Below are 27,262 nucleotides of genomic sequence, written 5' to 3'. Positions count from 1 at the left end.
ACGTGGACCACTAATTGAATATAATGATTTTAATATTTTGTCACCATCCAGATTTTATGTAACTACATATCTTCAATATTTAATTAATTAAATATACATAATATAATAACTTTGTATGATGACAAACGTATAAGTTCTTGACTTGACCACGGCTATGTGACCCCCTCCTGGCGCCACAGCTGGATCCGCCCTTGATGATGCCCGTTTCTTTCTTAAACAACACCACGTTGTTTTAATTTGCAAAACAGACTAAGGTGGGGAGTTGTTTTCCTTAGCAGTGCGATCAAGAAGAAACAACCAAGGAAAGAACAAAGTCGTGTGGTGGAACCACATGCCAATTCATTTATGAGTATGTATACTAAGTTAGTGTTGATGATTAATAATCACTGTTTCATTTTAAAGTACATATAAACATAGTCATTGTAATTACTCAACAGTCGGCCTTGGTACCACGGGGTGCATAACTTATAATTACAACCCCAATTGTAATTAAATTTTAACGCGTGCAACCCTCGTGTTACTATGGTTATTATTTTCGTACATATTGTTTGAATCGATCAAACACGATATACCTATATCATATAAATCTTGCTTTGGATATCGGCTGCAATCCGTAGTTTCTTATGAAATTTCTTTAATACTTACGTGAGAAAAGAAGGAAATAAACAAAATATATCATGTTTAATCCGACGCTACACTGTCTACGCTATAGAAAATGCCTACGGCGTAAGAGAGTGATTGAAAACAATGATGCAATGCAATTGGAGATAACTCGACTTGTTAAAAATGCGTCGTGCTTTTATTAACGACTAGCTAAGACTAGTAATCAGTATTGCTGAGAGTTTTATTATAAGTGTACCTACTTAATAAAAATTTCGGGCCTTTAGGGTCAACCGTTTTCCTCAAGACATTTATGTATTAATATTTTTATCAAGTTTCAAGGTTCTAATCTTGCATTGAGGCTTACAAGGTCATACGTTACGAGAGCAAATTTTTATTTATAACATCAGGGTCGACACAACATTTCAGGGTAAGCAAAACAAAGTTTTGTACAAAATATTATAATGTTTATATTAAAATCCCTCTCTAAAAGGAAGTCTTCGTATATCTCATATTACGAAGCGACGTGGTCGCCGATCTCGCAGACGAACGGCACAGAACCTGTAAAGTTAATCTCTTTTATATCAAAATCACGGAATAACGCAGTGATATTAAAAAAAATCTACTACTTTTTAAGATAGTTTATAAAATTTTAATGAAATCAGTCAAGTTCATGAATTGAGGCCTCTATAGGCGTGTTAAGTAGAGGACCCGGGTACGAATCCGAGCGAAAAATTTGAAAATTGTGACGTTTTATCCGTATTTAAAATTTAACCATAATGCACCTAATGAAGTTTCACTCCAAAAAATATACATCATGACGACACCCCACATACACAGCATTACATAGCATAGCACATACATTTAGGGTAGGTAGGTTAGGTAGGTATTACTTAATTAAATGTATTAAATGATTATTTTCTTCTGTAAATATTTAATATTTTTCCTTAGTATAATTATTTTTGTTTTATATATTACAAGCAGACTCGGCCAAGCATTGCTGTGGCTAAGGTTTTTGTTATATTACATAGTAGTAAGCTATTCAAGGGAAACTGTAGGAGAACTGATGTGAAAGGTAGATAGCTTATGTGAAACGTTGGTACTTTTAACACAGCGCCATCTGTTAGAATTATATCAAATGATAAACAAAGAATTTGCAATAAATTAAAATTGCGACTATAATTTGAGATTTACTATCTATCCTGTCTCTCAAGTTAGATCGAACTGCACATGGTGTGCGAATTTTATTATAATCGGTTAAGTGGTTTAGGAGTCCATTGAGGACAAACATTGTGACACGAGATTTATATATATTAAGATATAAAACAAATATAATTTACAAAAATAATTTAAAAATATTTGTGAGAATACCTTTATGAGTGTTCACATGCGCCTTTAAAGCCTTAATGCTGTCGCATCTCTCCGGACAAATTCGGCACTCGTAGTGGTATTGAAGCACCTACGACCACAAAACGCAAAAATCAACATTCAGGCTAAATTGATATTCACTCTAGTTAAAATAAACGTACACTTAATAAATATTCTTATAAAACAGCTTTGAGCTGGCAAAAAAACAAGAAAGAACTGAGTTTGACATTGTTCATATCATATAGTAATCAAATTAACTATTCAAAGAAAAGAAAGGATTAAAATAAGAAAACAGTTTTTACCTCAGAGAGTGACTTCGAAATCTCTTTCTTATGCGCCTTCACATCTTCTGTGTTGTGAGATCGCACGTGAGATAACAAGTTATATACGCTGACACAGACACGATCGCATATACTGCACTTTATGTTCGCTGGAAAGAACTTAAGTTAAAGCTAAGATTCGTTAAAGCCTGTTAGTCTATAAATTTTAAATTTGGCGCCTTCAGCAATTACAGAATATGTACATCACTTGTTGTCTATGATATATCTACTATCTATGATTTGCTCTGTGTAATGTGTATAAACTTACTTCTTTTTTCGCCATTTTAGTTAACAATAAAATATATAATAAACACAGTGAAATACTCGTTTCATTTAACAAAGCCATTGCGATAGTAATCATCGTCTCAATATTTAAATAATTCCTTCGACGGAACAACTACATCGAACCTAAGCCTGTCACGTCCAGCTGTCTTAAGTGGTGCTGTAAGATCTGCGTACAATCGTTGTATGAATAATGGCAAAGCACCTCAGCTCGTAACGTCATTAGTATTTTTATTTCACTGTCATTTAGTTAAATACTATCAAATTAAAGCGCAGGCAATAATAGCGTGTAATGCTTAAAAGCCGGCAATGCTCTTGCGAGCATTCTGACAATGTGAGTGTCCATGGGCGGCGGTATGACTTCTCATCAGTGAGTTGAGAGTATGTTTGCCTCCTATTACATATAAAAAACTCAAGGGGCTATACTAGCTTATTAAAAACTTATTTTGGAATATATTATAGAATTACCTACATTGTATTGTGATAATTATAAAACATCAGAACTATTTCCCTATCTGTTTCGACACATTCTGTTTTCAAATTTGTTATTGAGAAAATAACAACTTTTTTATAGTTATATTAAAGTACCTAAAGTAATTTTTATAAATCTTTATGTGTTTAGAAAAAAATACATGCAAACCAATAGGTTTGATTTGAACAAGTTGTTTAAAAATACATAAATAAAGTTACATAATAGTGTGCATATATAAACTAAATTTTCTAAACATTTATACTTACTATTATTTCCTTTATGTACACCCCTCCATGATGTCTGATAGCAAGGTAAACACATTTTGCAGACTACTAACTCACGCAAATACTTCTTGGAATCATCATCTGACCCTTCACTGAAAACAATGAATGTTAAAATAATGGTAAATCCCATCAACAGTCTGAAAAAATTCATTATAAATGAAGACAAACACTTAATTTATTTATAACATTTGTAAGTAGAACACTAACCCAAATAAATATACTAAAGACATAACCAAGTATTGATTTAAAGCAAAGATTAGAAGAAAAAGTGGAGTTAAAAGCAAGAAAATAAATGAATGATTAATGAAGTGTAATTATAGAAATTGTAATTATATTGACATGTTATAAGCTTAGTTATCATGTAACATTTTAAATGTTTAACACCAACCTTTCCTTTTCAAACATTTTATAGGTACATGAGAGAACTGATTTTGGTTTATATGCAATAAGCATTTCTTCATCTTTATCAAACTCCTTGGTCAAAATGACTTCTTCTCTGAAATTAACTGGTTTTGTTTGTTTAGGGCCCAGTACAACTGATTTTAAGAACTTTTTTTCTCTGTATTTAGGAAGCATGGCTTGAACAATTTCAGATTTTTTCATACCATCTTCATTTTCTACTGTTATTTTGCTCCACATAGTTGTTTCAACTTTCCCTGTTAAATTAATTTAATTTGAAAATTTAACATAATATACACAAAATAACAAAGTTAAAAAATCAAAATCAAAGTCATTTATTCATGTAGGTAACACAATTACACTTATTGTCAAAAAAGAAATATACATTGAATGCTTCTAATTTTACATTTATTGCTGGTTCTCAAATCAAGGGCATAGAACAGAAGAGAAGATCTGGCAATAAACTCTCTACCACTTTTTTTTTAAATGCCAAGTGTTTTCTTTTACACAAAGTTTGTAAGCAGCTGCAACCATTGCACCATGTTCTATATAAAATCTTATGTAATAAAGATTATAAAAAAATAAATAAATAAAATAGCCTTTATTACTGTTAAAGTTACTATATATATATGTACATTAAAATTATAGAATGTCCCTAATAACAGTGTGCCTTTCGGCAAAGGCCTCCTCAAATTCTTTCCACTTTCCACACAAAGATTAATAAAATAAATTAAAAACAAAGATTTGTCCTCAATCAGCAGGAGGCATGGTATCAATCAATCAAAATATCTTTATTCATATAGGTAAACATGTACACTTATGAACGTCAAAAAAAAATGAAATAATTGTAATTTACATTAACTACCAGTTTTCAAGTTAAGGGTGTAGAGCAGGCAATAAACTTTCCGGTACTCTTTTCAATCTCCAAGTTCTTAATACAAATTGTTTGAACTGGAGCAAATCAATCCTAAGGAATAGGATCATTTAAGTATTCATTAAATTTATAAAGAGCTTTATTAATTAATTTACTTTTAACTACGTGATAACTCTGTGGTAAAACACGAGCTAAAATTAAAGCTATTTGAAACTCACCAGTCTGTCTGGCATTTGAATTCCTCAAAACAATCGTCCTTGTAGACGATACAGCGTCCTTTGTGTCTGGTCGCAAAGGTGAATCATACAATTTCATATGTTTCAAACACAAATTGTTCCAATTTCTCAACTTTTTAAGGTCTCCATCCTCCCGATTCCACGCACGAACTGGCAAGCACAAGGGATCTTCGTAATCAGGAATTCTTATGTCTAATTGTCGCCTAATTTTCAAATCGTATTTAGAAGTTCTTTCATTTTCTCTTTTAAAAATTGGACGAGATGGTCGCATTTTTCTTTTGAAACGTTGACGATATTCTTCTGACGGATCATAGTCGGAATCTTCCTCCTCCTTCTTTATTTTCTTTTTAATGCTCTTGTCAGGTTTTTCTTCTAGAAGTGACGATGACTCTAAAGGTTCTTCTTTAATTTTAACGAATTCCTTAGAATCGTCTAATTTTAGAACGTATTGCTGGATAATTTCAACGTCTTCATCTAGGCATTCTATTTCACAGTCCATATCCATTTCAGATTCAGACATCGTGTACGAAATGTAACTTGTAAGTTCAATAAAAAATAATGTAAAAGTTAGTTTACTCTTAGAGGTTATACTTTGCAGTCAAGATTCTGATAAACGTCGAGGTAAATATTAATATTTACCTCGGTATTATAAACGTTAAAAAAGTTAAGTTAATATTTTTAGAATTAATATTTTCTTCCTGTTTTTTGTTTTCATAAGTTTTATTTCAATCGCAGTCCAGTATTCACTATTCAATAAAAAGATTGTTGAGTGTAGACTGTAGACAATAAAAAATAAATATACAATTTTAGTTGATATTATTTACAATTTTATGAGTTACAACCACAGAATACATATATCTAATTAGTCTATGATTCCGTAATATAAAAAGTATCTTGAATCTTTGTTCTACTCTCTATTTAGTCTATTCTCTATTCCTAAAAAGTATTTTGACAACATGTCGGATAAGTTAGTACTTTTATAATTAATTAATTTTATATATTGTATTTAACTTCCCCTTTATGACAGTTTTGAAATCTAAATTTATATATTTGTGTTCTTACAAATTTACATTAATTATGCCTGTGAATCATAAATTACAACATAATCGATAAATATGTCATACATCCATGTGTCCTAAAGAAAGCTTTTTCTTTCAGCGAAGACATATTAGGTGAAGATTTAGGTGATCACAGCCTTGCGGATTATAATCTCGGAAACGAAGAGGAGGAACAGTTGCTAGCTGATGACTACGAAGGGAATTCTCAAAACGTACCCTCTGGTGGACCATATCGTGAGCGTACTAGTGTGCCTGCTGATTATAATGAAACCAATGTTCAATATACGCCGGTCAGTCTTGTTCGTCTGTCTATTCTCGAGTTCTCTTTAATTATAATCTTGTACTGGTCTGCTTTGATGTGGTTGATTGATTTGTTTTGGTATATTATAAACATCAGCTGAATTCTTCTTTTTATAGCCAGCTGCTTATACAACACCAGAGACTGAGTGTGTGGTACCAAACATTACAGTTGAAATACCTGGTTCAAGAGCTGATCATTGTACATATGCTCCCTATGAACCATCATACGAAGCTGAACATGCCGTACCACCCGCTATTGTAAGTAGCTATAATCCTATACTATTTGTATAAATTCTATTTTGAATGAAAATGATCATATCATACCTGCGTTATGTGTTTGTGTGTTTTCTGTTATTTTTTGTATGTTTTCGGTGGTTAGTTTAATGTGGTTTCACCAACATTAATTTAAAATCCCTCTTGGTTAACTTAAATGTTAACATATAACCAAATTAATTGTAAATTTGTATTTGTGGAGATTTTGTTCAAAATTGAATTTGTATGCCTTTGACAAAAACCATATTTATGCATTTGTAAATGGATTAATATCATGATTATAAAAACTTAAAGGTTCAAGTATTATTCCTATCTCAAATTTATTTTGAGGTAATTTTAAAATATTCTTCTTTAAACTTTTAAAGAAGAACTGTATCTTTTGTTGTTTACTAAGCACACAATTGAATCTATATAATATGGAATAATGATTGTTCTTGTATGATTTGATTTCCCCACCAACCTTTTGACACAAACATATTTATTTAATGGTAATGAGTATTACCTACAGTTATTAATGCATACAGTTGGTTTTGTGATTTAAACATTTAACCAGACCTACCAGTGCAATGATTTATTTATTTGTTGATATCTCATTTTATTATTCTTTAATAATATTTTGTGTAAAAGGTAATATATCATTTATTTTAGAGATATTGATACTTTAATCTGGACAATGATTACATGATTTTGTGAAAATAAAATTTTAATTTCAGCCAGCGGCACCGATTGAATCTCCACAAATTGTGCCATCAGAAATTTCACCAGCTGCAAGTTAGTACAATCTTTTTTTGGGAAAGAGTTTCTTATTCTGAATTCAGAATTAATGTAGAGTTGATTGTTTTTATTAAATTTTTTCAGGTATAGAAACCAGTAGAGAGAGATTTATATCAGAGAGACCGGTGGGTGCTCGGACACCACAAGTCAGAAATATACCAGACTCCCTTGGTAAGATCTCTTTGTAAATCTGAGGTCATACTATGCTCAGGACATATTATTTTGTAAAAAATTTATGGAAAAGGGAAAAAAAGAAAATGTAGCTAATTATTGATTTATTTTCAGATAATGTGTTTGTTCCCCGCGGTCGTAATAACTCCTGGCGGGCACCGCACTACCGACATAACCATCCTTACCGGCGACACAATGCGCACTACCGGGTGAGTTTGCAATGATTATTGATTCTCATGCCTTTTTATATTCAAAAGTTAATGAGTCAAGGAGACTAGTATAAATCTTAAATAAATTATTTTCAGGGAAACTTTGGCCCTCGTCCCTCTTTCCCACCGCCTCAACGCGTAAGTCCACCGCATATTCGCCCAGAATTAGACAGTCGTCCCGACTTACTTCCCGAAAGGCAAATATTACCAGAGCCTCGGGAGAATTTTCCCCATTTTCAAAGGTTTCCTTTTCGCCCTGAAGAGAGACCCAATTTCATCCCAAATCAACCGTTCGAGAGGCCCATGTTTCCATTTGGCCCTTCGAGAGAAATAATTCCACACAATAATATCCCCCAAGTGACGATTCGCCAACCCTTACCGGGGTTGCCGGCTAAAAGCTTAGAGCCCGAAGTGAGAATGCTGCCAGTTTTGCCACCGAATTTGCCAGGATTGACAGGGAAGAAAGTGTTGATTAATCCACACTTCAAGGGAAATTTCCAGCCACCAGTTGAAGGTAATTTTAAATATGTTTAGCTTTGTAGTATTTGGATTAGGGATCGTTCAAGTATTACTTGACGCAATTTGCCCCTTGTTCTTGTGTACCAAGTAGTCAAACGTTACCCCTCAGGTGCTTATGACTCCTTATAGTTGCCATTTATGTGGTGTAAAGTATCGGAAAGTCGAAAATAACTTGCCGAGTTTCTTGCCCGTTCTTCTCAGAACAAGACCTCCTGGTAGTCTTGCGAACGGATGGCGTAGTTTTGCTCTTTCGCGAATTTTGTAAACGTTTTTGACATTCATAAGCATGCCTTAAGTCGCATCTAAACTGAACAAATAAATTTTGATTGATTGATTTGATTTGATTGATAATATTAACAATAACCTATAATTCAAAAATAACTTACGCAATACTTGAACGTTCCCATAAATTGACATTCAGTATACATTACATTTTTGTGCGTCCTTAAATGAACAGTTCACAGCTGTTCTCGTCAATGCCGTGGTCTTTTGAATTAAAAAAAAAATATCTCTTATAGTAAAATAAAAAAAATCGAAATATAAACGTTTGACTGAAATAGCAACACTAATGCCAGTTTTGTAATAGGGTTGCCAGCGTACATACCGACGCGCATACAAAAGTCGCCTCCGCCGATCGCTCCATCTCTGGAACAGAAATTCGGTAATTTTCTTTACAGTGGGGCCAATTTAATACATTGTGTTTGACATCTCTCAGTTTCAGTTGATGAGTCGATGCCATCTTCAGATATATGTGAATCGAATAATCGAAAATATTTAATTATTATAAAAAAATTGCGTCCAACTGCAATTTAAATATTTCAGTTTTAGAAAAAAATAAAAGATAGCATTTATTCAGTTGAATAATTACGGAGAAATATTCTATTTCATGTCATCATCGAATTAGTTTTTTAACGTTTAATAATAAAAGGTGCAAAAATGGCTCAGAGTAGTTTATCGGTGCAATTAAAAAGTAAACTTACCTGCTATTATAATTATTACGTTAAATATGTAATCGGAATTGAAAAAAGTTGAGCAATTGGCAAATTAAAATCTGTCAGATGTGATCTATTCAGTTGGCCCTTACGTCCAGTAAGTGCATGATTGGAATCAGTTAATGGGTAGGAGTTGCTTATGGAAGTGTCTATTTGATAGATGTTTGTTGCCAAATATTCGTAGCACCCCTCACATAATGCAATAAAAAAAAAAATCTTGTTTTCTTTTGCATATTTGTAGACAGAAGCATGTGTTTGGTTGTTTTTGTATGATTGTATTTATTTTTATTTGGGTCTGCACATCCTAGTTCAAAGACACTTACGTCACACATCCACACTACGAACAATGTTTGTTCTATTTCAGGTCCAATAAAGGACATTGACGACGCCGCGGAAAGGTTTATCGCCGAACAACGCAGCGCTTTGGCCAGAGCCGCCACTCGCAACTTGGCCAGGCGATCTCCGCAGAGGTATTCCACTCGTTCCTCGCGCGACGGTCATTTGGCATATACATATATAAATGTACATTAAATCTAATTAAATTGTGATCGTTTCAGATTCATCGAAAACACAACTATAGAGATAGAGAACGAGTTGGCGCGCAGCAGAAGAAGTGAGGACGAACTCTTGCGCAAGCAGGAGGAGTTCATTCACGCAAATAGGGCCGGTCTACGGAGACGGTAGCTATTTGCTTTTCTTGCTTCGTTCCACGTTACTCTAGTTGTCTAGCATTTCGTGAGCTTTACTAAAATTTAATAATTTATATTCAGCATGAGGACTCCGTCTCCGCGTCGATCCCGCTCTCCGTCCCCCCTCCCCAGAGATTCTCGGGAACCCCGTGACGTCCGGGACTCTCGAGACGTTCGGGATACGAGGGATCTCAGGGATCGGGAAAAGCGGGATGAACGCAGACCGAGACCCCAGGACGATGAGGTGACTTTTCCAAAGATATTGATTTCTAATAAAACAATAAACTTGATATTGAAAAAACTGATGGACATAGATTGAGTAACTTAAATATTTTTATTATTTCAGGACAGTGAATACAGAAGAAGAGTTCGCGAACAAGAGTCGATGAGAGAGAGAGTTCTAAGAGCAAAAGAAGTGAGAAGGAGAAAGAATGCAGTCGCACTACAGAAGCAGTTGCAGGATAAGTTAGTGTCAGTTATGTCCTCTTGACTATTCGGTAATCTTAAAACTTATTAACTGCATCACAAATGCGCATTAAATAGTGAAGTCATTCGGCACATTTTGGTCTATCCGGGAATCGTCTAATCGAGTATAAATAATTTTCTTTTCTAAAACTTAGGGAACGCGAGAAACAAGATAAGAAGGAAGAACCTAAAGTAGAAACGAAAGAAAATCCATCCAGCACTCGCGAAGAAGAGGTGAAACCGGATACTACCAAGAAGAGTCCCGAACGAGAGGAGAAAGAGATAGAAAGAAAAGAGAAGACGTCCCCTCTGAGGGACGAAGTCGAGGTTAATTCTACTTGTGGTGAGTCGAATACGACTAACTATTGTTTTATTTTGTCATCGAAGTCTACTTCTCACCGATAAACGTTTCGATCCGCAGAGGCTCTGACTCCTCCCCGCGGCCCCTCGCCCCTGACGCCCCCGCTGCCGCCTCCCGTGACCCGCGGAGACAGCGACGACGACCTCGACCTCATCCTCGGGGACATCGACGGGATCCTCTCCGATGACGAGGACTCCGCTCGCCCCGAGGACGACGACAAGAGGTAGGAGGAGAGTGCTCCGCACTGCACCGGCATTCGGGTCCCCTACTTTTCTGCCGTTCCTCTTTAAGTTTAACGCATTCGGGACGATTATTCTTCCAGGGTGGAGTCGAGCAAACCCCAAAGCGACCTGCGCACCAAGTTGCCGCCCAGGAGCGAGAAGAAGCCTCCCAGCAGACAAAAAATCATATTCACTGCCGACGAGGAGGCAAGAAGGAAAGGTCTGTATTCATTTAACTTTAACTCGCTTCGGTCTTTATAATTTTATATATTAACGCTGGGTTTAAAAGGCCCTAATCCGATTCGTATTTTCATAGAAAATCCTTTTTCAGAGAAATCGCCTCTTCGCCGCACAACAGTGTCGAGCTCCACTAAAGTCGTCGAGAGTAACGAGAAGCCTCTCGATAAGGAAAAGGTGAGATTATTGATTACCCCACCCTAACTAAAATTACCCACATAACAAAGAAATATATGTCAATCTACTATTAAAGTGAATGAGTAAAGTTTTTGAAGTGAAACTTCTTTAGAATCGTTGTGATTTCAAACCGGATGCAACGGAAAAGCGACAGTAAAAAGAGACAGAAACATTAATTCATATGATTTAACGTGGGAGAAAATGAGATAGATAAACTTCTTTAAAATCGTCGTGATTTCAAACCGGATGCAGCGGTAAAGAGAGACAGAAACATCAATTCATCATATGATTTAACGTGGGAGAAAATGAGATAGGAGGCATTATACAGACTCTTTTTACTGCCGCTTTTTAATTTTATCGAATGTCAAGCTTTCGATATTTTAGATTTTGCCAAATTAAAGATTGATATTAAATCTATAAATTACAATTTATCATTAAAATATACGGTTTTAAAGAAAAGTTTATTACATTTAGATAGTGAAAAAAGTCTAATTTATATATGATTAATTATAAAATTTTTGTGTTTGAAGGTTTCACTTCTACCACGTGTGAATTACACACATGTTTTTTTATTTTTTTTATTCGTGGTTTCTTTGTTCAAAGGTGAAACGGCAGCAGCTCGAAAACGCCTCCGTCAAGTCCAGACAACGAATCGTGTTTGAAACTAAAAAGGTATCTTTATCTCTACTCTCTCTTCTCTCTCTCTCGACTCTCTCGAGTGTAGCCCTCGTCTCGTGACCGATTTAGAAAACCATAAAATAATTTCAGGTCGAAAGAGCCGACGAAGACGTCTCCCAGAAGTTCAGCAATCGTCGCGTCATACTGCAGAGGAAAACGGCGGAGAGGGACAAATCTGTCTTCTCGCGCATCGAAAAGACGGACCCCACGAAGCCCAACCCGGGCATCTTCAACCGGGCGTTCAAGACCGCCGTCGGCTCGGACAAGATCGACGGCAGGAAGAGGGCCCGTGACGTCAGGAGGGTCGTCGGGACCGTCGGGGCCGTCGAGAGGGACGACGAGCCGAAGGTGGAGTACGAGAGCGGCTCCGACGAGGAGAACCTGCAGCAGAAGACGGGATCGACGGCCGCCGTCAGGAATCTGCCGCACGGCATCACCGACACGCGCCTGAAGACGTTGGCCGGCGATCACGTGCAGGTAACTGACCCTTTGGGGCGCTTCGAGGTGCCTCTTTCCTCTTCACTCGGCTTCGTTAGGTAGGCCACGGTCGCCCGAGAGTAAACGAGCGACTCTCTTTTATTGTGGGTTATAGAGATAGAGGTTAATTAACCTCTCTCTCCTACTTCTCCTACTCCTACTTTTGTATGGAGAGAGTTTCTTGCGGTTACTCTTCGGCGACTCGTTTCAATTGTGATGCAAACTGTGATATTAGTCTAAGAATTCATTTTACTCGATTTTATGTTGTATGTGTAACAGAAAATGTTTTTAACTTTTAGTAAGGGCTTCACGATCCTTCGAGATAAACTTATGTATGTAATGTTTTATATTTATGTATTATAAGTCATAAATAAGAAAGATTCTGATGTTTATCGCTGCCCTCGCGATATTTCTGAACCTGTAAATACTGAATGTCTTCTACGGACAATAGAATAGAATAGAGTTTGATGAAAGCGTTCTTGGGGCGGAATGAGGACGAGATGTTCGCGAGAGTTGGCAGTGAGAGGAATTGAAGACGTCTTGGGGTTAATGTTGCAGAGTTTGATATTGGATAAGGAGACCAGATCGGCGAAACTCACCTTCAAAACTTCGGCCGCCGCGGAAACCTTCAAGAGGAAATTCCATAATAAGATGGTCTCCGCCAGTCAGTTGATCGTTACATTACAATAGACTATTCTACTCCTACTCTTCTTGAATAAATCTTCAAAGATTCCTAACGTACATAAATGTTTTTAGCCGATTCGCTTATTCACAAGAAATGGAGCTAAATGAGGTTTATCACTGTACACTATCACTTTTACATGTATAAAGCGAAATTGTATTTTTAGTTCTATTTCATTCATAAATCTAGAAAGTTTCTAGTGTGTGAGGTCTGCTTTGGGAATACGATTCATGTTTTGATAGTAATCATTTGCATTTGTATCCGTTTAGTTTGAACTTAAGAAGAAAATGAGACGTGTTTTCCACGTGTTTAATTGCCGTTACACTTTATAAATCATCATTAAATTGTAAATTAGCTCATTGTCTCTCTATCTATCTTTCTCGATGTAAACTTTGGAAAAACTGTTCTTTGAAGTTTTACTTCTTTAGATAAGTCCAATTTCAAACCGGATGCAACGGAAAAAGAGACAGAAATGTAAATTCATAAGATTTACCGTGGAAGGAAACAAGATAAGAAGCATTTTAAATAAGTGTGTTTATTTTCTAATTAATTTCTGAATAAAAAAATAGATGTGTAAAAAATAAATAAATCAGTCAAGTCAGTAGTTCAATTATAAAATTAGATGAAATTCATCAATTTTATTAACATGTCCTTAATCATAGAAACTTTTTGAAGTGAACTTTTCTTACTACACTTAAATAAAAGTTTAATCTTATGAATTAACGTCTCTTTTAACTGTAGCTTTTTCATTTCATCGAATTTCAAACTTTCATTATTTTGGTTTTCAACATTAAAATTAAACATTAAAATATAAAAATTCAAGAAAAGATTTATCTGAGATTTCACCTTTATATAGTGAAAAAGTCTAATTTACATATGATTAATTATAAAAATTTGTTTTGAAAGGGTGTCACTTATACCATGTGTAAATTGCATTAGTCTGTCTTCGAATTCTAATCTAATTATGTATGATGAATGATGTTACGGATCACAATACCGCGAGATATATTGTTATCAATTTAACGATGACCTAGCCTACGTACACTATTAGAGTACATACTGTAAACACTAATTGTGAGAAACGATGACAATGATGAATGGAGATATATTTAGTTATGGCTAAAAGCTTTCAGCGTAATTCCTTCAAACGACAAAAGTAGGAAAACTTTTAAATTGTTAATCTTTGTAATGTATAATTACTGAAATATTTACGAACATATTATGTCGACGTCTTTCGTGAAACACGTACACGATGTACGTGTTTCATGTGTCAACGTGTAAAACTTAGAAAATGCCGGTTCTGAAACGGGCTAAAATCTGTATATTTTTCACCGAAGGATGCTCCCTCAAGTATTACGTAACGAATTTTGGGGGGGGGGGGGGGTAAAACGTTACGATGCGGGGGGCAGATTGAATTGTGCGTCCAATATTATTCCGATACTTTACACCACTTAAATGGCAATTTTGTAGCTTTAATGAGTCACTGAGTGGTAACGAAACGTTTTACTATTCGGTACAGAAAAACATTAAGGCGCGTTACATGGGGGGGGGGGGGGGGGGGGAATAAGAATCTCTAAAAATTGCGTGACGTAATACTTGAACGCTCCCAAAGCTAAATCTATGTATCTACGTGTCTGAAAAATGTAAAATCTGGAGCGCCTCCATTTGTATAAGCGAATAAATGAATGGTATGAAGCGTATTTTTAAGTAAACAGAATGTTTTAAGGCGCATATTCGTGTATTGAACTATCAAACTTTACCAAATGAGTGATGAATGATTAGTGCTGTCAGAGGCTGACATTATCGTGTCGTATACGTCTCGACAAAATCACCGAAGTTTTCCTTTTAAGCGTGTTACGTATTGTTGCTTCTTGTGGAAAACAATTATACGTAGTATAATTTTTATTTAAACATCAAAACTAGAATTGTGTTAAAGCTATCTGAGATTGCTGAACGACTAGTTTGTTCTCTTATAAGTAGATTATAATATAACATACCCTTTTATTAGTTAGTACGACGTGCTGCTACTGATATTTTACATTGTGTAGTAATGTCATATTTAACTGACATTTTTTGTTAGTAGCCAGTGAACGCAAAACAACTAAACCTAGTTTAAGTTTTCTCAAATAAATATGTGTAAGATAATTGTTATTTTTTTTTACTTTCGGATCTCAAATAAAGCACCACGAGTTTAAAAGATGTTGCATTTTTATTTATTGTTATATACTGTATAACTTTCGTCTGAATAAAAACGTCGATATTAAAAGTTATGTTGTTATGGTTTAGTGTAAGTACAAATGCGATCAAAATTAACGAAATATTTCGCTGATTTTGTGGTTTCAAAAGACTGATTTTTAAATAAACCTTTTTTAATCAACTTCGTCTTTTATTTAACTATTAGGTCCTTGTTAAATGTCGTTTTGTATGGGAGAAACAACAAGCAATTTTTTTAAATAGAATATTTAATTAATCAAAGTATGTATACTTACCATCGCTATCTAAGCACTTTTGCCAATAATAGAACAGGGGCAAATAGACAGGAGGCTCACGTGATTTTAGGATATACCGCCGCCCATGGACACTCGATGCTAGACGGCTCGCGAGTGCGTTGCCAGCCTTTTAAGTATTTGTACGCTCTTGAAGGCTCGTAGGTAGAAGAAGAAGAAGGTTTTGAAACTGTCCCATCAGAGTTAAATTTGTTAACATGCAAGAACTAATCCAAATTTAAAAAAAATAGGGCGAAGAAATTTGCTTATTTGGAGTTAACTGTCTTTTGAGGTACGATTTTACTGGTTTGGCTGGGCTGAGCCATTGCGATGATCGCTTCCGATTATCGTACCGGATCCACTTTTCATCACAGGTAACATAATGTACTTATAAACGTCTAAAATATTTATTCTATTTACTGCCAGTTCTCAAATCAATGGAAACGGAGAAACGGAAGAGAAGAACTGGCCATAAAACCCTCCGCCACTCTTTAATCGAAAAGTTTTTCCATATGACATCTTGAGTAAAAAAGAATAATAATTGAAATTAAAAACAGAGATTTGTCAAAGATCCTCTATCAGCAAGGGGCATAGCGAAATAGGAGCACGCACTTACATTCTCGTGGGAACAACATGCAAATACATAGTCAAAATAACTAACATCAGCACACGAATTCAAGTACGACCAGTCACCACAAGTAGCATCCGTTTATGAGTATGGGATGGCCAGCCACCGAACCATTCGCCATATTTTAGGGAGAGAGACAACCCGACGCTTGGACGCCGCCAAAAGCAATAACATTAGGTTTAAAGACATTTATTCTCATAAAAGACATTAGTCACTTACATGAGAACACTTATATATGCTAACGTTACAATTTGAAAAAAAAAGACACTTGGTAGAACTTGGATGAACTTTCATTTCCGTAGATTGGGACCACTCAATAGATGGTCTTTGAATCTTAATTTAAATATTGCTAGGCTGCCTGCACTTTTTAAATTTTTTTGGGAGTCTATTATACCGCAGTAAACCCCAACGCTCAATGTTTTTTTTGCCGTAATTGGTTCTATACTTAGGTAGAATTAAATTATGAGGGCGTCGTGAACTGCGCTTTTGAATTTAATTTATTTTAGTGAATGTAATGTTAGTGTGTATGTAGTCATTTAAAATTTTATAGATTAATAAGCTGGTATTGTATTGAAATAATTGTTTTATATTCATCAGTTTTGTTTCTGTATAGATTGTTTGTGTGGAAGTTAAGTATGGGTAATGAAAAAGCAATTTAATAACTTTATTTTGAGCAATTTGAAGATTTGATATGTTAGTTTTAGTCGCAGCTCCCCAAATTTCAATCAGGTAAAGAAGGTGTGATTTAGCCAAAGAATTATAAATAAGAAGACGGACTTTATGAGGAAGGCTCCGAAATATATGTCTAAGGGAACCTCATAGAGAAGATAATTTAGTTATTAAATGATTTATGTGCGTTGTCCATGTTAAGTTATTGTCAATATATAATCCAAGATATTTTTCGCTTTTCTTTTCTATTAGAGGTACATTATTTATTGTTAAAGGCAGATGTGGTGAAATTTTATAGTTTTTAGGTTAAAAAATTAAGTACGAAGTTTTAGCAATATTAATAGTTAACAACTTCGACTGAAACCACAAATATAGATGGTCAAGGTAATAAGAAAATAGTTATAATACTAATTATACTGAAATAATTTGATACCACATGAATCACGGTTTGTTCCCACTTTACATTAAAAAAAAGTCGTAGATCTCGACGATCGCCCCATAGTCTGAAAATGCAGCCGAGAGATTCAGTCCCGTTACCTCTTTATACTGGAGCAATTCATATCCTATCTCTAGAATCGTTGTAATATTTATATCATAATAGGTACACAGGTTAACGGGATTTATAAGTGCCTAGCACTTAGTTATTTCTTTACTTTGTTTTTCCTAATGCTTCTTATGTTTTTTTATTTAGTGTTTTATTGGTGTACTCTTGTCGATGTAGGGTCATCTGTTAGATTTTTTGTTATAAATAAAGACAAAGACATCACTTTCTTTACGAACTTTATTGAATAGTATTAATGTAAAAAAATAAACTATCTTACAACTAGAGCAACAAGTGTAAAACTTTGTTCATATAAAAACAACCAATTCTTACAAGTTTAACTTAAACCTCTAATTTATTACAACCCACTTATAATCTCCATTATTACCATTGAGTGATTGTTTAAACTGCAAATATGAAAATCGAATACACTGATAAAATGTAGATGGCGTTATTAACAGGACTCAATTTGAGAATATCTGATTTTTTTTGTTCTAAAAGGAATGATTACAACTCTCGTAACATGTAATTGGGTAATTTTATTCACGGTTCGGAGCAGAGTATCGATGGCGCCATTTTAAATACTTAAAATGACGTCACAATCAGGCAAAACCTCGGAAGAATGAACAACCCAAACGTACCCTCAAAACTCATAGTTACTCTTAAAGCAGACAGATGGCGCTATGTTGAAGTACTTCGGCGCGGACTCGATGAGCCTCTTGAAAGCCGGGCTGAGACCTTCGGGATCCTGCAGCTGGTGAGCGTCGTGGCTCATCCGCACGAAGGGCTGGGACTGCAGACCGCGCGGAACCTGTCGCCGGACATCCCAATTCATATAATTACTAAACAAATACATTTGAAGAGCTTACTTCAATAAAATTTATCAATATCCAATCATTTAACCGAAGTATTCGGGGAATCTCTTCTCTTCTTTATCGTGTACCACCGAGGAACCAGACCAATTAATACCTTCGAAGTGACGCAAGTGGAACCGGAAACCGGAATTCCGTTATTCTAAGACAGGTCGAGAGATACTCACGATTAACGTCAGGCTGAACACCAAAGGCTCGAAGGAGAGGCTGAATGTGGCCGTGGAGTGGGTGACGAGGTACACGGGTCGGTTCGAGTGGAAGAACGAGTGCTTCGGTGGGGACGAAAATGACCAGCCGTTCAGGGTCACGTTGGGGAAGGGGTCTATTATGAGCGTGTTGTGGGGCGGACCTGAAACCTCACAATTTTTATTTATTTGTTTAAGATTATTATGACTCTAGTGAAAGAATGATTTACCGGTCATAATAAATTGCATTCTGCAAATGTCTCCCACGCAGGTCCGACTCGTCAGGCGCAGGGAGTGCTCCAACTTATTCGGGGGCTCCATGAACAAGAAGAGGCCGTCTTTTCTGGAAATGTAATTATTAAACCTTTGTTTTGTAACTGTTCAATCCATAGACACAAAGTGTTGTTTGAGTAAAAACATACCTTGTTGTTTAAAAAAAATAAAAAATTGCGTGCGAATACATCAACCAATATATTTTTTTCTTGATCTCCCTTACTCTCTCTAAATCGATCTCAATCGCTTTCTCATTTTTCTTCGACAAAAACGCTCTTTGTGACGGTTCGTAAAAATTTTACCCTCGCAAACTAAAAAGTTTAATCCTACATAAAGATAGTGAAAAAAGTCTAATTACATATTATTAATAATAAAAACTTTGTTTTTAAAGGTTCAGACGTAAAGACGGAAGAAATAATTAATTATAGAATTGCAAATAGGTCTAACTTTATCTATATTTTTATCTTTTCATTATTATTTTGTGTGTTTCTGTGAGTGTGTTTTGTTAGTAATAAATATTGTGTCTACGTCTATGTTTAAGGCTACATATCCAAACCCAGGTTAGCACTCACAAATACTCGCCCAACCTCGGCCTGTACAGAGGCAGGTTGCAGAAGGGATGTCTCTCGCAGTCGGCCTTTAAATTTCTCTCGTTGAGGCCGCTGTTCCTCAAGGCCTCTTCGGCCGAGCGGATGTTGTGCGTGTCCCACTTGGTGACGAGGACGCCGGACGTCCGTTCCACGACCGACCCGTTCCGATCGTACGAGACGATCTCCGAGTGCTAGAGAGAAGAGAGAGAAGAGAGGGAATTTATTACACAGCAATATGACGCGTACTTCAAACCTTCATGCATGAGGAATACTTACGAACCACGTGTGCCTCTGAACGGCGACTCCATCCTCCTGGTAAGGGCTGAAAGGGACGAACATGATGACCACGCAGACCAGCGACGCCGCCCCGGCGACGTACCAGAGACGCTTACGGGAGAACAGGAGTTCGACGCCCGACTGAAAACATGAGTTTCTTTTCAGTACCGAGTTCCGTACATAGTTTATTTTGGACTAGATCAATTGACCGACGATAGCTTACCACGCAAACGGCAGTGAGCACGCACAACGAGCAACTGGCGGCGGCGATCACGTAGTCGGGTTGGCCGTTCGGCAGACGTCCCATTATCGGCACCAGCAAGGCCGACAACCGCACCGCCAGAGGAAACACGAACAACAGAGCGGGCGTCGAAAGCGACACTTCCAGTAGCAAGTGTTGCCAGCCTGGTCAAATTTATAAAGATCTTTGTTTTTGTAAACATACATTTTTTCGCCGAAATCCTGACTCACAGCCAGTCGAGGTCTCATGAGAACTCACCCGAAAGTCGAAAATATCTCAACAGTGTGAGAAGAACGAGGCTGGAACAAGTCGAGAAGAAAAGCGGGACGGTCAGCAGATATCTGACGGCGGCCGTGTCGGGCGTCACCAGCAGTGCCGCCAGCGCCCCCAGCACCACTATCCTGGTGGCGGTGGAGGCCTGGCTCGCGCGGATGCTGCGGTTCAAGCCCGTCTGAAACAGATATTGAGTTTAAGAACTGAAAGCAAAATACAACGGGTGATGGAAGAGTACGACGAAGTTACCTTCTTAGTTCTCCAAGAGTCGAACAGATGAGCCGCTGAGGTCGCAGCTACGATGTACGGAATCCAGTACATGGCTACTATTATCCAAGGCTGAGAGAGATATCTGAAGGTATTAGAAAAGGTACATTTATTATGGACACAACGGTAATGTAATTTCATTTGGAATGAGAAGGAGAATATAAGCGAGAGATGTACAGATAAATGAAGTCCTGACCTCATCTGAGTCGTGGTGGCGACCGTGAGCACCGTGAAGAGGGCGACCGCGAGCAGCCCGCAGACGGAGCACAATATTCGGCCGCCCAACGCCCAGAGCAGCTCTTGTATCGTCGACATGCCTGTGAGCAATCGTTTTTTAGAATTAGCAGCTGTCCGAAGTTTAAGAGAGACTGTGGTACTCGCGGACTGCAACGGTAAAGCTATATCTTATCAACTCGTGCAATTATAATTATTTTTGAAGTAAAACTTCTTTAGAATCGATGTGATTTCAAACGGGATGCAACGGAAAAAACGACAGTAAAAAGAGACAGAAACATATATTCATAAGATTTAACGTGGGAGTAAATGAGATAGATAGAGAAACTTCTTTAGAGTCGTAATTACAAATCGGATGCAACGGAAAAAGCGACAGTAAAAAGAGACAGAAACATATATTCATAAGATTTAACGTGGGAGAAAATGAGATAGCAGGCATTATACAGCCTCTCTTTACTGCCGCTTTTTCATTTGATCGAATTTCGAACTTTCGTTGTTTTAGTTTTTGTCAAATTAAAGATTTATATTAAACCTATAAATTATAATTTATCATTAAAATATACTGTTTTTAATAAAAAGTTTAATACATTTAGAAAGTAGAAAATGTTTGATTTATATATGATTAATTATAAAAACTTTGTTTTTGAAGGTTTCACTTCTACCACGTGTGAATTGCACATATGTTTTTTTTACTTTTATTTTATTGATGTAGTATTTTTTCTTTGATAGTAATTCAATCTACCACTCTACCATAATCAGACTAACACGCCTATATAGTCTGTCTCACTCTAACTCGTAGCGGCTGGGCTGGCCGCGCTTGCGCTACTTCACCGACCTCGTCAGAGAGATGTGAATACACAGTATGCGTTCTGTCCCACTCTAACTCGTATTGGCCGCACGTATATGACGTCATAGTGTGCTATATTTATTTTCGTTACGGAATTTCTTGATTAGGTCGCCTCGCTCAAAGCCCGCGATAAAATCTATGCAATAGCTTAAAATTGGTCACAATGAGAGCAAATTTTTTCACGGTGTATTTCTTCCAACGAACGAGTGTTTAAATAGAAATTCCATCGCTGCACGCCAACACTGAGGTTAAGATGGGTCCGGGAAGTCAATCGTTTAACGAAAGTAACTCACGAAATCCGACGAGCCAGATGTAGTACAAGACAGAGAGAGCTGCGAACAGACACACGAGCGTGTCTACGACGTACGCGGCGTTGTCGGAGTACGTCACTAGCACCGCGTTCATGTAGTCGAAGTACACTGCGCTGGAGGGAGGTTTCTGAAATTAAAGTCTTTATTAAAAATTGTTTTTGAGGACAATGTGAGTGAGCTACTCAAAGGTGCCATAAAAATACTTTTTCCTGAATAAGTGTTCAACGTCTTGTAAAAAAATATTATTTGGCTAGAATTAAATATTTTCAAGTTTCAAGAGAGAATTGAAATTTACATAAACCTACCTAACTTTAACAGTCCTGATAAAGTCTGATTCCCGTTTTCAGGCTTTATCGGGACTGGTTATATCCCTACGGTAAAGGAATATTCTAGAATCTAGAGTAACCTTGAATCGTACGATTAGAATAGAAAAAGAACACACGTCTATACCCAGAAAGTTCTCGAATGTCGTTCTCGATTGCTCGCAAGTATACAAAAGCCGAACCGTGATCAACAAACTGAGGCTGGATCGAGTACTCTGATAATGTCTTGGACGGGTAATTACTTTATTTTAATTCCTTTTTCTTTATAAACTCTTGACATGATATATTCACCATTTGCTTGTATGCGTCGTCGTCGGACAACCGGATGACCAAGTCCAACAACATGTCTCCGGCGCACTGGACCACGCCCGGCTTCACATGCTCGGTGCGATCGTTACGAGTGTGGTACACGTGGCCCCATTTCACGAAAGCTATATCCAATCCTGAAAGGCAATAAGGCATAAAGACAAGTAATGATAATCATATCTTTCGGAGACGACATTGAGGCGAACTCACCTTGGACGTTCCCAAAGTCGCGCCATATTCTAAAATCCGTGTCGGATGGAATGATACCGGTCGAGAAGAGGAACTGTCCGACGCTCTGTCCGGCGGGCCGATTTGTGCGTCCGTACGCGGATAGCATACGCGGATCGGTGGCCTAAAGATATCGCGGAAGATTATAACGAGAAAAGTTTACATTGCAATCATTCTTGGCACAAAAAAAGAGAAAGAGAAGAAACAGACGCTCACCTGGAACACTTGGGCTTTCCCGTTCATTCCGGCCGAATCCAAATTGATGACATTCGTGACGCCTTTGAACCAAGGATGAGAAATGAAGCCGTGGCTGCCCTGAAAATATCTTAAATAAACTTTTAATGACCAACGGCAAAGCTGCAAAAGCCATGCCAACTTTACTTATACGAGATGCTCGAATTCCGAATATAACCTATAAAGAAAGATTATCCGAACTCATAACTGACAAAACATCTAGAATTAAAGAAACCATCTTGGCCTCAGATTTCTGTATCAGGAAACGATCATGTTTTTGTTCTTTTAAGGTTTTTGAATCGAAGGCAAGTCGATTACCTCACAATGTTTTCTTCCACTGTTCGGAACTAGTGTCAAATGCAAAAAAAAATTGTTTTTAAATAGAATGAATGATATGAGACTCCACTGATGTAAGCTCATCCTGATTCAGCCAATGAAAAGGTTTTGTTATCTTTTACCTGCAGAGGATTTTCTTCGGCTCCATTAAATAGAAACACAATGTTGTGTTTGAATCTCTTCTTTCGTCTCGACAGTCGCACTAACACTTCCACCATCGCCGCGCAAAATACACCATTATCGGATGCTCCTGCAAACGATTCAGGAGATAATAATGGGGTATGGGCGTGGGGTACAATCTACGAAGCCTATTTTATTTTATTTTTTATTTGTATGGTTCAATTAAGTTATCGATGAAAGAAATGATGATGGGATTTTTTTTTACAAAATAGTATGAAAAATATCTCACCTATCGCATAGGGGACGGAATCATAGTGACAGTTGACCAATAATGATTCTCGTGTACTCCCGTCGGGATTGAACCCACTGTCGCCCTCCAACACGGCCGCTATGTTCGACAGGTTCTGGTACACATTGGCGTGTGGGATTTTAAATTGGATCCAGAAGTCTCCTGTAAAGAAAGCTCGGTTCATGTAAATTGATACTAACAACTATACTAACATATATAATATACTTCATATACTAATATAACAAAGGGTTGGTGTTAAGGATATTAATAGGTCAACGACTTACCAGAGACGAATTGCCAATCCGTCCTAACGGGTAAGCTGGCTTTACTCGCAACATCGTCCAACATTTTTTTCAAATCTTGAGCCTTTTCCAAGTGGTACTTAGTACCGGCCACCCGCGGCTGATCCCCCAGAATAATGTTTAAATATCTCCGTGCGGTTTCCTCGCTGAACGTGTTTGTGTTCTGAAAACAAGTTATACATTCAGTAAGAATTTTCTAACTGCACCTCCTACAGCCGTATTAAGTGATAATTGATTATGAGTTAAGCTATTTCTAAAAAAGAAAATAGATTCTACTAACGGAGAAGTCGGTATACATTGGACATTAAAACTTTGGTAATTGCAGTTTATTATTTATACCAAAAATCACAATGTCAAAATTTAAAGTACTTAATATAATTTTGATTTCATATCTCATTAACATCAATTACTACATAATTAAACTGTAAAATATAATATATTATGAGTAATATAATTATTGGATGATATTCAGATAAAACTACTTACATTGACCGATATGTCTTTGTCTCTTATTACAGCAGGCATGGCGTCTTCTACAAGTTGAGCGCAGTATCCCAGTAGCAAGTAGAAACCCAGCAGAAGTAATATATAGGGACTCGGTACCTAAACACCAAAATGTAACGTTTTTGAAGTGAAACTTCTTTAGAATCGTTGTGATTTCAAACCGGATGCAACGAAAAAGCGACAGTAAAAAGAGACAGAAACATTAATTCATATGATTTAACGTGGGAGAAAATGAGATAGATAAACTTCTTTCGAATCGTCGTGATTTCAAACCGGATGCAGCGGTAAAGAGAGACAGAAACATCAATTCATCATATGATTTAACGTGGGAGAAAATGAGATAGCAGGCATTATACAGCCTCTCTTTACTGCCGCTTTTTCATTTGATCGAATTTCAAACTTTCGATGTTTTAGTTTTTCCCAAATTAAAAATTTATATTAAACTTATAAATTAAAATTTATCATTAAAATATACTGTTTTAAAAGAACACACACATTTAGATAATGGAAAATGATTAATTTATATATGATTAATAATAAAAAAAATGTTTTTGAAGGTTTCACTTCTACCATGTGTGAATTGCACATATGTTTTTTTTTTATTATAATAGGGAGCGTGTTCTACATCTTTATTTAAATTTTACTTGTACTCTTTTCTTTCCCTTCTTTTTTAGAAAAGGATTTGATATTTTATCACTAGGCCTAAAAACTATAACTTAATTAAACTAACATATTGTCTAAGAACATTGATATTGCGGGAACCGGCGTCAAATATTGGTTCCAGGCTTTATATATCTTAATCTTCTTATCAAATATTTACATCTACACTAATACACAGAATACTAGCAAGACATCCACAAGGCACCTTAAATAAGGATGTTAAGAACGAAGAGAGAATAAACATTCAGATAAGCAAAAGCAAAATTTTAATTCAATTTTCACATTAACAATTCAACACATAATTATCCTTACAGGTCAATTCACCAAAAAACTACTTACAGATTTCACTGGCTCGTATAAATGCGTGCCTTTTTTCGCCAAAACATCTATTGCCTAGAACATTAAAAATATAAAACCTGTAAAAATAATTATCAACTTGACATTGCCAAACAAATCAAGATATTATTATTTTGTAATGCCAATTATGCATCTTTTGTGCTTAATGAAAGCCAGAAAAAAGTCTTCTTTTTACACCATATAATTCAAATTAATAATATTAAAATTAAGTATTAATTAGACCAATAAACCAAGATTTATTTGATTATTATGTTAGTGAACAATATTAAAAAAAAATATTTTTAATAAAAAAAGAGCAATCAACATAAGAATTGCCTATAATAACAATTAACTACAGCCAGCAACCAAATTGTTAATTACAGAAAAGCCCAACAGGACTGATCCACACACATAATATGTGCCACCCGTTGCCTAATAACTTATGTAACCTGCTTTTTCATATGCATGTTTTTGTATATGGTAAGAAAGTGTAAATTTATAAATTTATGTAAAGCCTAGAACAAAAGCTAGCTAAAAATAGTTTTGGCTTATAAACATCACAACTAATGCAGGTACAGAAATTAACCCTCTGCCATGGCTTCTCCTGCTTAGCCTCATCATAGTCCATTGAGGGAACACCAGCGTATGGCTGCTTAGCTGTCTGCAACAAACCAATCAATTTTTTTATCTGAAATTACAAAAAACATATCAAAAACTTGATTGTTTTTTTATATGTTTTTTGTAATTTTAAAAACCATATCTGACTTTAAGTAAAAGAAAATAAAATGTTATAGATAATATGTAGTTAACAATAAAAAGGAGAAAAGAATATTATTGTACAAAAAACTTACAATGGTATCTTCAATGTCCATTTTAACACAATAAACTAAATAATCTTGACTGAAATGCTATCAGATAAGTTAATCTTAAAATATACTTGTTGAAATAAGACATTTATAACTGGCCTAAAGATAAAAAGAATGTGTCATTTTTTTTAGTATGATACAATAAATGTGAATATAATTAAAATGGTATTTTTAGTAAAGATTTTGAGTAATCTACAAGTCTGTGTTTATATAAGTGAAGATAAATATATAAGGAAACCAGCATGTCTAAGATACAAAAATTTGACAGCATATATCAGAGTGATTACCAACTTTCTTATATTATATAAATTTTTTATATAATATTTATTAGAATTCCATCCCTTAAAAATTTATTCACTTGCATGATATTCATTTGCACACATTAAAATTGTATATTGTGAATACTGTGGCATATTAGCTTATGAAAAGCAATATTTATACCCCTCTCAATTTTACAGAACTTTATATTGAGCACTGAATTGTGATATGATATCAGAAGAGATGGCATAGTGAAGTTTTTTAATTACAATCCAACAGAAAGACTCCGGCTTTATATATATATATATATATATATATGTATATCTAATTTGGAATTGAATAATTATAGGTGGTGGGAAAAAAGAAAGGCTTACCAGCGATGTTCGGATGCTTTTAAAATTTCCTCGTTCGACAGACATGGTTGATTTCTATTTATTGTTATTATACTATCATCACACAACAGTTGTAACATTATGACATAATTTAAGCGTCAAATATATTACTACTTTTATAAATTAGAAATATATTTCTTTAAAGGCAATGTTTTTATTTACCTAAAAATAAATATATATATAAAAATTGGAATTTGAAGTTCGCTTCGAAGTTCGAACTTCAGAATCACAGAGTATATATTTATTATAACTAATGTTTGTACAGGTGAGAAGTAAACAGTAATGACTTACTATATT

At 35.8% G+C, this 27,262-nt stretch overlaps 3 protein-coding genes across 8 annotated transcripts; 1 reads left to right on the top strand and 2 right to left on the bottom strand.

Moving 5' to 3' along the window:
* Positions 1-1,045: 1,045 nt before the first annotated feature.
* Positions 1,046-5,621, bottom strand: LOC111001380 (myoneurin). Its single transcript, XM_022271267.2, has 6 exons — positions 4,818-5,621; positions 3,715-3,982; positions 3,309-3,418; positions 2,271-2,398; positions 1,972-2,059; positions 1,046-1,161 (listed from the first exon to the last, which is right to left on the bottom strand). Exons 1-6 carry the CDS (start codon positions 5,353-5,355, stop codon positions 1,115-1,117), a joined length of 1,179 nt encoding a protein of 392 aa, XP_022126959.2. The 5' UTR covers positions 5,356-5,621; the 3' UTR covers positions 1,046-1,114.
* Positions 5,622-5,771: 150 nt separating this feature from the next.
* LOC111001365 (serine/arginine repetitive matrix protein 1) lies at positions 5,772-13,508 on the top strand. 2 transcript variants are annotated; one of them, XM_022271246.2, is made up of 19 exons: positions 5,772-5,802; positions 5,994-6,183; positions 6,311-6,451; positions 7,180-7,237; positions 7,325-7,411; positions 7,526-7,620; positions 7,717-8,134; positions 8,726-8,800; positions 9,496-9,601; positions 9,689-9,811; positions 9,902-10,064; positions 10,167-10,285; positions 10,441-10,628; positions 10,707-10,869; positions 10,969-11,087; positions 11,199-11,281; positions 11,885-11,953; positions 12,050-12,436; positions 12,995-13,508. In XM_022271246.2, the coding sequence occupies exons 1-19, from the start codon at positions 5,792-5,794 to the stop codon at positions 13,124-13,126; spliced, it is 2,727 nt and encodes a 908-aa protein (XP_022126938.2). In that variant the 5' UTR covers positions 5,772-5,791; the 3' UTR covers positions 13,127-13,508. The 2 variants fall into 2 exon arrangements, with proteins under 2 accessions (XP_022126938.2, XP_022126939.2); XM_022271247.2 differs by lacking the exon at positions 8,726-8,800.
* Positions 13,509-17,664: 4,156 nt separating this feature from the next.
* LOC111001346 (endoplasmic reticulum metallopeptidase 1) lies at positions 17,665-27,135 on the bottom strand. 5 transcript variants are annotated; one of them, XM_022271222.2, is made up of 20 exons: positions 26,948-27,135; positions 26,036-26,110; positions 25,453-25,506; positions 24,436-24,552; positions 23,932-24,112; positions 23,648-23,809; positions 23,361-23,488; positions 22,885-22,983; positions 22,651-22,792; positions 22,426-22,577; positions 21,794-21,938; positions 20,616-20,736; positions 20,402-20,504; positions 20,138-20,330; positions 19,862-20,043; positions 19,639-19,779; positions 19,360-19,553; positions 18,730-18,842; positions 18,482-18,663; positions 17,665-18,253 (listed from the first exon to the last, which is right to left on the bottom strand). In XM_022271222.2, exons 1-20 carry the CDS (start codon positions 26,990-26,992, stop codon positions 18,086-18,088), a joined length of 2,697 nt encoding a protein of 898 aa, XP_022126914.2. In that variant the 5' UTR covers positions 26,993-27,135; the 3' UTR covers positions 17,665-18,085. The 5 variants fall into 5 exon arrangements, with proteins under 5 accessions (XP_022126914.2, XP_022126913.2, XP_022126915.2 ...); XM_022271221.2 differs by having other exon boundaries at positions 19,345-19,553; positions 26,948-27,134; XM_022271223.2 differs by lacking the exon at positions 26,948-27,135 and adding an exon at positions 26,301-26,366 and having other exon boundaries at positions 19,345-19,553.
* Positions 27,136-27,262: the final 127 nt, after the last annotated feature.

The sequence above is a fragment of the Pieris rapae genome, chromosome 18 (genome assembly GCF_905147795.1).
Source record: "Pieris rapae chromosome 18, ilPieRapa1.1, whole genome shotgun sequence".
Taxonomy (NCBI): domain Eukaryota; kingdom Metazoa; phylum Arthropoda; class Insecta; order Lepidoptera; family Pieridae; genus Pieris; species Pieris rapae.
This window is presented reverse-complemented; position numbering and strand designations above follow the sequence as displayed.

Coding starts and splice junctions, on each gene's coding strand:
- LOC111001380 (XM_022271267.2), bottom strand. CDS start 5,355: ATGTCTGAATCTGAAATGGATATGGACTGTGAAATAGAATGCCTAGAT. Junction 2,399..3,308: donor TGTACATAAAGGAAATAATA/GTAAGTATAAAT, acceptor AGTTCTTTCCAG/CGAACATAAAGTGCAGTATA. Junction 1,162..1,971: donor GCATGTGAACACTCATAAAG/GTATTCTCACAA, acceptor TTAACTTTACAG/GTTCTGTGCCGTTCGTCTGC.
- LOC111001365 (XM_022271246.2), top strand. Junction 6,452..7,179: donor ATGCCGTACCACCCGCTATT/GTAAGTAGCTAT, acceptor TTTTAATTTCAG/CCAGCGGCACCGATTGAATC. Junction 10,629..10,706: donor CGAGGTTAATTCTACTTGTG/GTGAGTCGAATA, acceptor TTCGATCCGCAG/AGGCTCTGACTCCTCCCCGC.
- LOC111001346 (XM_022271221.2), bottom strand. CDS start 26,992: ATGTCTGTCGAACGAGGAAATTTTAAAAGCATCCGAACATCGCTG. Junction 20,044..20,137: donor GAGATATTTTCGACTTTCGG/GTGAGTTCTCAT, acceptor AAATTTGACCAG/GCTGGCAACACTTGCTACTG. Junction 19,780..19,861: donor TGCTCACTGCCGTTTGCGTG/GTAAGCTATCGT, acceptor TCATGTTTTCAG/TCGGGCGTCGAACTCCTGTT.